Source organism: Chiloscyllium plagiosum, chromosome 20 (assembly GCF_004010195.1).
Source record: "Chiloscyllium plagiosum isolate BGI_BamShark_2017 chromosome 20, ASM401019v2, whole genome shotgun sequence".
Lineage (NCBI taxonomy): Eukaryota > Metazoa > Chordata > Chondrichthyes > Orectolobiformes > Hemiscylliidae > Chiloscyllium > Chiloscyllium plagiosum.
The window spans coordinates 19,787,202-19,799,902 of record NC_057729.1 but is presented as its reverse complement, the minus strand read 5'-3'; the positions used below and the strand labels follow the sequence as shown (position 1 = coordinate 19,799,902).

The window sequence follows — 12,701 nt, the reverse complement described above, 5'->3', positions numbered from 1 at the left end:
GTTTAGAATTCTTGAATCGTGGGACAGATAAAGGTAAAGTACAAAGCATATTATCATAGGTGGCTTCAACGGTTAAAACGATCATGTCAACATCCGTGAGATTTTCTTTGAGTATATTAATACTTTCAGTGCTAAATACTGTACTTGCTATACCAAAAGTTTAATTATATTGACAGAGATATGTAAATGATCACTTGGCAATTTTGAACCAAGATGCTGGTGGATGATTAACTTTTGAGACAGCAAAACCAAAATTAGTCATACTTGAAAGGAATAACAGAATATAAACCAGGTAGCAGTGAGGACAAAACATTCTATAGTAACTTCCTTTGATTCTTTTAACTTTGATCAGCAAGGCACAAGAAAAGCATTCAAGCCTAGAAATGGTACAGAGACTAGTTATAAAGCTAATCACTACTGAAGGAAACTTATATGATATCATAAGGGAAAGTTATAAAATTTATAGTCTATAAGATCATTCAATATAACAGCAGGATTAGGCCATTCAGCCCATCGAGTCTGCTTCGCCAGATGTTTGTTTCTCCACCCTGCCTTCTCCCCATGACCCTCAATTCCCTTACGAAGCAAGAACTTATTTATCTCTGTCTTACGTACGGTCATTGACTTGGCCTCCAGTGTTCTGCAGCAATGAGTTCCACATTAAGCACCCTCTGGCTGAAGACATTTCTTATCTCAGTTCTAAATAGTCATCTCTTCATTCTGAGGCTGTGCCCTCGGCCTCTAGTCTCTCCTACTGGTGGAAACATCTTCTCCACATCCATTCCATCCAGGTCTCTCTGTATTCATCAATGAGATTACCCCCTCATCTTCTAAACTCCAAGTACAAACCCAGAATCCCAACCATTCACAAGACAATGATCCCTTCATTCCTAGGATCATTGTTGTAAAACTCCTCTGGATCCCCTCCAACGTCAGCACATCATTCCTTAGATATAGGACCCAAAGCTGCTCACCATATTCCGAATGCAGTCTGACCACAGCCTTCTATAGCCACAGCAGTAAATCGCTGCACTTGTATTCTAGACCTCATGAAATGAATGCTTACATTGCATTAGCCTACCTAACTGCCAAATGAACCTGCATGTTAACCTTACAGACAATCCTAAAGTAGAGTCCCAAGTCCCTCTGTGTTTTAGATTTCTTAAGCCTTTCCCCATCTGGAAAATAGTCAATGCTTCTACCCTTTCTATCAAAGTGCATTACCTCACACTTTCCCACATTGTATTCCACCTGCCACTTCTTTGTCCACTCTCCTAGCCTGTTCAAGTCCTTCTGAAGCATTCCTCTTCCTCAGCACTACCTGTACTCCACTTATGTTTGTGTCATCTGTTCCTTTGTCCAGATTAATAATCATAGAGATGCACAGCACGGAAACAGACCCCCCGGTCCAACCAGTCCACGTCGTCAAGACATCCAAACCCAATCCAGTCCATCACTTGGCCCATATCCCTCATATACCCATCCAGATGCCCTTCAAATGCTGTAACTCAACCAGCCTCTACCACTTCCCCAGGCAGCTCATTCCATACACGCACCACCCTCTGTGTGAAAAAGTTGTCCTCTGGATCCCTTTTATATCTTTCCCCTCTCACCCTAAACCTACACCCTCTAGTTCTGGACCCACCACACCCCCATCCAAGGGAACAAACACAATATTCAAAAATGATGCCCCTTTTCTTCCTAGACAGTTCTGTGATATGATAACCACTTTAGCCAAAAATGAGAAAGTAAGTATTAAGAAAAAAACAATTGACAGCAAAGGGAAAGAATAAACCAATTGGGAAAATAATTGATTGAGGGAAGATATTGAAGAAAAAAAAAACAAGGAGACAGTGGAAATTAACTAAAATGAATTCATTTTCTAAGTAGAAGTGGTAAATTATTTCTGATTTATCTATGTGTGAAACAGAATATAAAAAAATTGAGAAAAGGAACATATGATTCAGACAGGGAAGAGAACAATAAGGGTAAAAATTGAATTAGTTCAATTTGAAGCTTACTATTCCAAGATCACCCTGTAATACAAAAACACCTCCATTTATATAGTGTTTTTCACAGCCTCAAAATGTGACTCAACAGGTTTCCAGCCAATGAAATATATCGAAACTCTCAGTTTCTCTTCACTACAAATAATCATCATCATTTATTTCCAAAGTCCACTGCCCACCACACACCCGTACAACACTCCATCTCCTGCACCCTGACTTGCAGCGAAAAATGTGAAACACTAAAAAATAACTTCTGTCCCTAGAACTGAATGCATCCTACAAGCTACTTCAGCCATTTCTCTTCCACTCGTACACTGGACAATATTTCCCTGAAGTGCCATCAGCACCCACCACTGTCACACTCTGCACATCACCTCCACCCCACCTTCACCCACCCCATAACCCTAAACCTGGACCTTTCTATGTGGTCACAACAATGACCTCTGGAGAACTCCAGTCATCACCATTGTCATCCTGAAAAAGACCACTTTTTCCTCACTCTCTGTCTTCTGTCAGTCAGCCAATTCTGTTTCCATGCCAGTACGTTGTCCTTAACATCATGGGCTCTTACCTTAGTTAGCAGTCTCCAGTGCAGTACCTTGTCAAAGGCCTTCTGGAAATCCAAATAGATCATGTATATTGATTCTCCTTTGTCTAACTTTCTCATTACCACCTCAAAGAATTCTAACAGATTTGTCAGGCATGACCTCCCCTTGACAAAGCTGTGCTTTCTCAGCCCTATGCACTCTAACACTGAAAGGAGCAAAGCACGGACAGGCATATGGGAGTAGCAATAAATATTACTAAGATAAACAAGACACCAGGTAGAAAAGGTTCTTCATCAACAACCTGTACTTATTTGGCACCAAGGCATTTCACAGGAGAGTCAGCAAACAAAATATAGTACCCAGTCACCTACACAGATACTAAGGTCAGTAACAAAAACCTTGGCCGAAGAGTAAGTTTTAAATAATGTTCTAAAGGAAGAGAGAACACTACTTCAACTTAAAGTGCAATGGCAGGACTAAATAAAAAAACGGACACAATTGGGTGAAAATATAACAGAAAATCAATGGTAGAAACAGATGCCATGAAGGAGACCATCCATTTTTGTGAATAACTGAACAAGACAATTTAAATGGTCTCTTATGTACTTTTCTTTGCATCTTTTTCTGACGAGAAAACATTTCACGAATCTATCAAATATTGTTCATTAAGAGCAAGATGCTTAGAATAAAAAATTGCAACCTATGTTGATGAATATCAGTCTGGGAAATACACACTGTCGTTTTAAACAGGATCACATAAACAAAAATGAAGCAACTCAATTAACATAAGAAATAGAAGCTGAATCAGACTACATAGCCCCCAAAGAACCTGCAGTGCCACCTATCAAGACCATAGCTGATCTATGTAAATGACAACTCTGTATTATAACCTTATCACTTCACTCCCTTAATGTGCATAAAATTGTCTTGAATGCACAGAACACTGAGTCATACAGCCCTGTGGGGCATAGAATACCAAAGTGAATTAATCTTAACTCAAAGTCCCAAATATCTGACTCCTATTAATCCACTGAGTCTCTTTACTTCCAAAGAGAGGTGTACAATTCGCCTTTTTGTGAATCCATGGTCTTCTGGAGCGAGCAGTAAACACACGCGATATTTACCTTGAAAGCTTTCGCACATCACCTTACAACGAAAGCTGAATCAACCAATACTCTGAAGTACAGCAGTTAAGTAACATGCAACGTAAAATTTTCCTCCTTTGACTTCCTTGACACTGCCCATCAACATATCCCACAGAAAAAGAATCGCCATTAGTATCAGTTAGCATCTTTTCAGCTGATTGAACCCGTCTCAGAAATCTTAATTGAACACCCCACCGCCAGTACTGACAGATCCCTCTCCTCCCCCCGATCGGCCTGTTGTTCATTTGCAGCATTTTCTGGTGTGGGGTTGAAGCAGCCAACTGTCTGCTAACGGACGGGCTGCGTCTGCATTTACCTCCAGCTGCCCAGAGGCCAGCCAGCTGTAGCCCTGGGATGTCCCCTCTTTTCCCCCACTCACAGGCCTGTCCCCTCGCTGTTTACCTGCCGACCCAGGATCAGTTAAAGCGCACGGGCACCTTTCATCGAAGTATCGGACCAACAGCCAGACGATGAGCGGCAGGTTGTCCCTCTCGTTGTAGGTGGGCAGCAGCACCGAGTACTTGTCACCCCCGCCCTGCTGCTGCTGCTGCTGCTGCTGCTCCGCACCCTCCCCGCTTGCCATGTTGGAGGCTCCGCTCGGACAGGAAGTCAGTGCCACACCTCCAACAAATCCTCCGGCAACCATAGGAGCGTTTGAAAGGTCCGGGCTGACAGCCTGAACACTGGACCCGGAGCAAACACAAACAAAACAAAAATCAACATAGCAAATGGAACAAAAACACAACTCCCGTAAACTTACAGTGGCACAAATGGAAGAAAAACAAATGGTTTGCGTACAACTGTCAGCTTTTGTCTTACTGACAGGAAACAATGAGTTGGTTTCTCTGAGAATCCTGCACTGGCCAGTGTTTACAGACACTCGGGTGTATCTGGTTTCCCATTAATTTGAAAATGATCACACTTCAGACTCACAATGTAGGATCTTAAGCGAATATTTTTTTTCAAGCAGCACCAAAGATTGATGAATTCAAATCAGTGCCAATGCATCGTTGCTGACTGTGGAAATCGCTGCTGTTAGTTTATGCTGCACTTTGCAGGGAGTTCAGCTCCTGGAACAATGAAGATCCTGTGTAACCATCAATAGAGAGGGAACAGCAAAGGGATCTGAGCGGATCCTCCTTTTTAACAACGTCAGCTTTTTTTTTAAGACCACAAGTCGGTCAGTGGGTGAGAATGACAGCATTGACTAATGAATGAGTGAGTGCGTGGTTAGGGGCGTGAAGAGGGGTGCACTATTAATTACCGAGTTACTGCAAGGATTAAACAGTGCGACAATTCTTAAGTATCAGGGTTGATTGCGCGGACGTAACCCGAATATCCAGATTTGTATTCCAGCGCCCATTGACCCATCAGAAGTTATATTCACATAACAATTAGTTCCTCACTCTTTTTGAATAATCTAACAATCACTTTTTGCTGTAGTCAAGAAAGTTCACAGGAACAAGATTTCCTGTCTACGCTAAGCAGCTAAGATAATCACTTCCAGCACCAACAGCACTGGAAGGAAGAGGTGCAAATCATAGGGAAAGGAAATTTAATATATATATATATGTATATTTGCATTCAATTTACTGCACAGAAACAGGGCATTCGATATGGTTCATATTTCTTAGGTTAGGGTGAAGTAAGTTGCTATCAGCATATTCTATCTTTGCCTATCTTGTTTGCTTCAATTACTCCTGTAGTAACAAATTCCACATACTAAGTACTCCCTCACTTAACTAATTAGCTGACTATCTTATTTATAGCTCTTACTTTTGAAGTCGACTGTCGTGAAAGGATCTTTTCGATATCAAATCCGTTATTTTGTTAAAAATCACTTATTGGGTCACTAATCACTGTAGCTTTTCTTGAGTAAACAGGATCAACTAGTTCAGTCTTTGCTGATAGTTGCAACTTTCTAGCTTTTGTATTATCCATGTAAATATTTTATTGCACCTTCCCAAGTGCCTCGATAAGCTTTTAATAAATGCTTAAATGGTAAGTGTGGTTTTAATGCATAGATTTTACACGACCTCAGAACATAGAATAACATCAAACTGACTTTTAGAACCAAATGTGAATTGAATCCCAAGCTAGAGGGTACAGAATGAAACATGATACTAATCTTTTTTTGATAATATGTTTATTTGTAGAATGTGATATTAGATTTATCTGCCTTCTGCCCAACTACACTCTGTTTTCCAGTAGTCTATATTTATCGTTGCTCTAGGATGTTTTGCTTTACAATACTGTTGTTACACACCCAAGCAACAGGTGGGACTTGAGTGCAGGTATCATGGCTTAGAGATAGGGACACTATCATTGCACCACAAGATGCCTGAGGATGAGTTAGGTATTTTTTAATTGATCTGTTCAGATATGAGGCATCGCTGAAACAAGTGGGAGTTCAGTCCAGGTTCCCTAATTCCGAGATAAAGATACTACCATTGAGCCACAAGAGCCCTATAGGTGCTCTAGCTAGTTAATTAAACAATGCCCTTCATCTTATATATCTTAACAACGTAATTAACATACTGTTAACAAATTCCCCTTTTATCTTTAAAACAAAACAATTATAACATACACAAATAATCATGAAACAAAGAATAAGATTATTTTTATATTTGCCAACTAATAAAACAATGCATTTTAGGGCCTCCCAATAATTTCTTCGAGCAAGCATTCACTTTTTGTTAAATAATTGGTGACTTGCATCACTAAATGTTATTTTAGGGATGTCTTTTTGCATTTTTTTATGCTAGCAAGGTCAATCCTTGCATTTTATAAGCTATATTCTTTGTTGAATGTATACGTCTCATGGGGAATAGTTAGAGGATAGGGTGGCATGGTGGCTCAGTGGCCAGCACTGTTGTCTCACAGTTGTCTGCGTTGGTTTCCTCCCATAGTCCAAAGACCTATAGGTTAAGCTTGATTGGCCATGCTAAATTGCTCATAGTGCATAGGGTTAGATGGTAAATGTCGAATAGTAGGAGAATGGGTCTGGGTGGGTACTCTTTGGAGGGTCGGTGTGGACTAGTTGGGCTGAAGGGCCTGTTTCCACACTGTCAGGATTCTATCATTCTAAGGAGAATAGCATTCACACTTCTCAGAGTACCCTATGTATGGGTATGTCCTCAAAATGTTGGAGAAGCAAAACCCCATATCCAATGCTTCTTCTAGAACCGTTGTTTCTACTGCTTTGGCACTTTTAGCAAACATTTGGCTTTCTTGAACAAGGAATAATATTTTCCATTTTCACTCACCAAAAATATTATAAACTCAGCTGTTTTTAAATACCCATCAGGAAGATTGGCATGCAAAGCATCACTTCATATCCCTCTGATCATCGAAGGCTAGAACCCCAAGTAGGCACTTATCTGAATTTAATTTCCTTAATGTTTTATTGTCCTCACTATTTATTTGAGTATAATATTTTTAATTAAAATGCTATGTTCTAATATGTCTGAACTGATATTGTGTCTTGTCTGAGTATACAGCCAGTTTAACTGTCTAATCGATCTTCTTAAATGCTCGGTTTCTTCTTTAGAGTCATAGAAATGTACAGCATGGAAACAGACCCTTTGGTCTAACTTGTCCATGCCGACCAGATATCCCAACCTAATCTAGTCCCATTTGCCAGCACCCTACCCATATCCCTCCAAACCCTTCCTATTCACATACACATTCAGATGCCTTTTAAATGTTGCAATTGTACTAGCCTCCACCACTTCCTCTGGCAGCTCATTCCATATACGTACCACCCTCTGATGAAAACGTTGCCCTTTAGGTCTCCTTTATATCTTTCCCCTCTCACCCTAAGTCCATGCCCTCTAATTCTGAACTTCCCCACCCCAGCGAAAACACTTTGCCTATTTATCCTATCCATGACCCTCATGATTTTATAAACCTCGATAAGGTCACCCCTCAGCCTCTGACACTCCAGGGAAAACTGCCTCAGCCTATTTAAAATCTCCCCATAGCTCAAATCCTTCAACCCTGGCAAGATGCTTGTAAATTTTTTCTGAATCCTTTCAAGTTTCATAACTTCCTTCCAAACATGGTCTAACCAATGTCCTGTACAGCCACAACATAACCTTTGATACCTTCCATTTTTTAAAAAAAATCATTCACGGGGTGAGGGCATCACTGGCCAAGCCAGAATTTATTGCCCATAGGGCAATTAAGAGTCAACCACATTGCTGTGTGTCTGGAGTCACATAGAGGCTAGACTGGGTAAGGATAGCAGATTCCTTCCCTAAAGGACATTAGTGAACCAGATGGGTTTTTCCAACAATTGACAATGGATTCACAGTCATCATTAGACTCTTCTAGATTTTACTGAGTTCAAATTGCATCATCTGCCATGGCAGGATTCAAACCCAGGTTCCCAGAACATTACCTGGGTTTCTGGATTAACTATCTAGCAATGATACCACTAGGCCATTGCCTCCCCTTATGTTATGACCTAGCTTGATTTAGAATGATAAAATCTCTACAGTGTAGAAAGAGACCATTTGGCCTATAGGCGCTGCACCAACCCTCTGAAGAACCCTTACCAGTTCAGCCCTCTACCCTATTCCTGTAAAGTGGAGGTGCTGGTGTTGGACCGTGGTGGAAACCAGGTTATAGTCCAAAGGGTTAATTTGAAATCATGAGCTTTCACAAGAGAACACTTTAGCGATCAAGGACATTCAGCCTTTGATCTTCAGCCTTCAAGGTACATAATACAGAATCACCAAGCAGAAGCTGACAGCCAAGTTCTATACCTATGAGGATGGCCAAAGTTAAAAATCACACAACACCAGGTTTTAGTCCAACAGGTTTATTTGGAAGCACTAGCTTTCAGAGTGCTGCTCCATCAGGTGGTTGTGGAGTATAAGAGGTTAGCCTCAACCATGAACTTGGGTTCCTGTCCCATTACATGTAACTCCACCATATTCTTCTGTATAAAATCTTCCTTACTGTTCTGTTTTGTCATCTCTCTTTCCCACACTTAGCCAGCCTACAGACTTTCATCCTTAAATGACTAATAACTTAGCAGATCTCCTTCCTGTGTCAGCACCCTCACCATTCCCATTCCCTTTAGTTTCTGCGGAACGACCAAATGGACCCCTGAGTGACATAACTGTTCACCCCAGATGTGGTTCCCCGCAAACCTGACTGATGGCTATACATTTCCCTGACCACAGCTGAGCCACATCAGCAAAACTGCACCATAAGAAGCTCCACCATCCCCAACAGTTTTGATTTGCTGCAAATCCATTGTCTTATGTAAGCAGAAGCATGCTGTCTCACTTCAGATCCTCCCACAGTAATTCATAGTTTGTTCCATCTCCCACAAAAGCCAGCACAGGTATTGGGTGATATATTGTTCGTTGCTTCACTGCAGGGTAAATCAGGGAATCCAATTAAACAGGCATTGTATTTTGTGTCAACTTGCCAAATTTAGGAGTGTTTTCAGAAGACTCTGCCACTAATATAGATTTACAGTGGACAAGGGGCTAATTTCCAAGGATCCCAGGCTTCATTGATTCTTGTTTGCTATAGTCTCTTCTGATCCAGCCACTTCTATAAATCTCATCCCTTGCCATTATTGACTCTTTTATCCCTAACCTTAAATGGTCTGCCCTCAGTGGTGTGCTCAATGTGTATAGTTGTAGTGCTATAGGCTGTAGTGCTTGCAAGGTTCAGGTTGTGTACAAGATTTCAGCCTGTGGGTTTGAGTTTCACAGTGATGCTATGAACATAGTTCTCCATGGTTTCCAAGCTGTCTGAGATAGGTAAAAGAGTAGGCATATGGAAATCGAATGCATTATGCGGGTAAATATTAGTATAGCTGCAGACCTGAATGGTAAGCTGGTGTTGCTCTCTGAACAGGTGAATGTGAGGAGAATGTATGTCTTTTCTATTTGTGAAGTCTGTTCACTGATTGGGAGCTGCTCTGATATTCGTATGGGTGTAATAACAGTCATCACTGGGACACTTTGTAACTTGATTGACTTTGGATGTAGGTTTGGACTATAAACAGCCTAATATGACAGATGCCACCCATTGCAGCCTAGGAAGAGTTTACAGTTATAGAATTGAGATGCTTCATTTTTTTTCTCTACTTCTTCTTCTAGGATTCTCAGCCCAAAGGCAAGGCCAGCTCATATCGCCATGACTTTCTCCACAGGTAGGGCAAGTAGGCAGATCCTGAATCCACCTGAGCTGGAATGGGGATCAAACGTGCTGCTGTCGGTATCAATCTGATTCAGACCAAATCCGGCCAGCTTGCCTGGAACATATGCATGCATATTGTAGGCTAGAGCTATGGGCAGTGATGGTAAATACTCTAATTTCTTTTTATCACATGGATGACCAGGAATCTCTCCCACTCTTATCACCTGCCATTGGCATATGTTGGAAGGATTTCTAAGTTAATAATCAAACTTTTTGGCTGTATTATGAATGTACCTTCCTTGGCCATCCTGGAGTGCACATTTGACGCTAACAACTGTATCATAAGATACCAATCATTATTACATGTACTGCCACGGATAAATCTTGTCCAGCTGGACGGATAAAGAACTTCCTCTAAATGACTGCAATAGTCCATGGAATTTGCTCTGCATAGGCACAGCCTCCTGACGTTCAGCTGCTGGCAAACTGGAGAAATCTGGCACAGCTCCTGTTGGATAATGGGCAGATTAGGAACATCATAAACAATTCAACTCTTTTGTGGTCAGAGCCAGATCCCATTTACAACTCCATGAAGTTGTCCAAATTCCTTTTGCTGTTATTGCCTTTTTTCCTTCAGATTGAATCTTGATGGTGATGTTCAGTACAATGTAATAATTTCCAATCTCACTTCTACTTCCACCCTCACCCTAACTCTTACCCCCTCATTCCACTGAAAATTTGATAATTCTGAAACGGAACAAACCAGATGTACTGTGTTTTCTCAGGCTAAAACTGCTGAAAATATCCATTCCTGTTAGTTGCAACTAATCTGGATACTTACAAGTCAGTGTCCCTTCAAATAATGTTTCTAGCTTTTACAATCCAGTGATACTGAGCAAGTCACTCCTTATTGAAATGGTATCATCTTGTATTAGGTAACAGGACCCTGAACCTGGAATGAGCCAGAGAAATATAATAGAAACCACACAAACAAAGTGCAAAGTCAACAACAGAACAAACCATTGGGTTGCTCAAATGTGTTTCAGATATGTCAATGAATCTGGCAGTGTCCTTCAGTATGCCCCTCACAGGTCTCTAGTGTAGTTGTCGTCTGTTATGCGCTGAGAGAGGAGTGGAGCTGCAGGAAGAGGAATGTACTGAATAATTACTATTTTCCATCAAAGAATGTGGAGAAAGAGCCAGTACAGCGATGACGTTTGCAGGTATCCACAATGTTTTTATCTACAGCTTACTTATCCTTAACATCATATCATCTTAGAACTCCATCTCAGGGAATGCTACTCTTTACTGAAACCATTGTAACTAAACATCTCACTATTACACGGTGGAGATCTTCAAATGGTTGAAAGTATTCACCTTTATTCAGCAATAGCAAAAGTGAAGAACAAACAAACAACAGAAGTTACATTTGTTTCTGAGAACAGACAAGGACAACGAGCAATAAATTCATAGTCAATGATTGATCACTGAACCCAGCTATTATCTCCTGGACCCAGGTGTCAGTTAAGTCCTGACTGGCTTATTGCATCAAACATTGTAAGATGGTTCAGTGGTTAGCACTGCTGTCTCACAGTGCCAGGGACCCGGGTTCGGTTCCACCTCAGGTTACAGTCTATGTGGCATTTGCATATTCTCCTAACGGGAGCTCCCATTTCCTCTCACAGTCCAAAGATGTGCAGGTTAGGTGGATTGGCCATGCTAAATTACTTATAGTGTCCAGAAATGTGCAGGCCAGGTAGATTAGCCATGGGAAATGAGGCGTTACAGGGATTGTTTTGGGGATAGGCCTGGGTGAGATGCTCTTCGGTGGGTCTGTGAGGTCTTGGTGGGTCAACTGGTCTGCTTCCACGCTCTAGGGATTCCATAAATTGCAGCACTTTGTTATGCAGAATGTGATGTTCCTCCTGTTCACTGTACTCAGCTTCCTCCTCAGAAGACTGCTGCAGCTCTCCTAACTCTTCAGCATCCATTGCAACCTCACTTTGTCTGCTCTATTTGTGAGAGTACAGCATGCTAGAACTATGTGGCATATTATGTCTGGAGTGGATTGGAAGGTCCTCCCAGACTGAACCAAGTATCAGAACCTCACCTCAGCAACCCTACTGTATACTTCACAATGGCCCTGATTGAAGAATTGGCTGCATTGTATCTGCACTTGGCCTCAGTCAGGGGTTGTGTAATGGAATCATCAGCCCTGGTTACAGAAGGGTAGTCCTTTGTCCCACCCCTATGCTTGTAAGGTATTTGGCCCTTGACAGTTTTGTATTATCCTTCATTCAGAGATGTGAATGTTCCTGATACTGGCTGCATCAAGCCATGGCACACAAATAATGTTGGAGGTTGCAAGTGCTGTGTGATTAATGATACCTAATTCCACCACCACCCCCTTCCCCCCCCCTCCCCCTCCCACACTCTACATAAATCAAGAAAGGCAGCATTACATATAAAAGCATGTTGACAAACACTTACAGTTCCATGTCCTTCTGTAGCCTGTGAGATTTCGGTGTATTGTTGTGAAGTTACCCATTGATGCCACTTTTAAGGTCACCTGTGATTACTCCTGCTTCCCAGAGATGGCTGTCCTTGGTCTGCAATGACCAATGACTTATTCAAGAAACAAAAACAAACATTGCTAGAAAAGCTCAGCAGGTTTGGCAGCGTCTGTGGGGAGAAATCAGAATTAACATTTCAGGTCCAGTAACTCTTCCTCAGAAGGGTCTTATTGAAGATTCACTTATTCAAGATTGCTTCGGATTTGTATCATGCACAGTTAGACATTGCAGGCTTTTTATATTAAGGCTGCTCTGATTACA

General features: G+C 41.4%; 1 protein-coding gene across 2 annotated transcripts in view; it reads right to left on the bottom strand.

Moving 5' to 3' along the window:
* The window catches only part of dpm1 (dolichyl-phosphate mannosyltransferase subunit 1, catalytic), a 104,397-nt gene extending 92,017 nt beyond the window's left edge, over positions 1 to 12,380 (bottom strand). The window contains exons 1-2 of one of the 2 annotated variants that reach the window (XM_043710255.1): positions 12,358 to 12,380; positions 4,140 to 4,385 (exon numbers count right to left, since the gene is read on the bottom strand). In XM_043710255.1, the coding sequence (XP_043566190.1) occupies positions 4,140 to 4,385; positions 12,358 to 12,365 (254 nt within the window). In that variant the 5' untranslated portion in view covers positions 12,366 to 12,380. Of the gene's footprint in view, positions 1 to 4,139; positions 4,386 to 4,635; positions 4,728 to 12,357 lie in introns of those variants that run through there. The other variant, XM_043710256.1, reaches the window with a different exon arrangement.
* Positions 12,381 to 12,701: the final 321 nt, after the last annotated feature.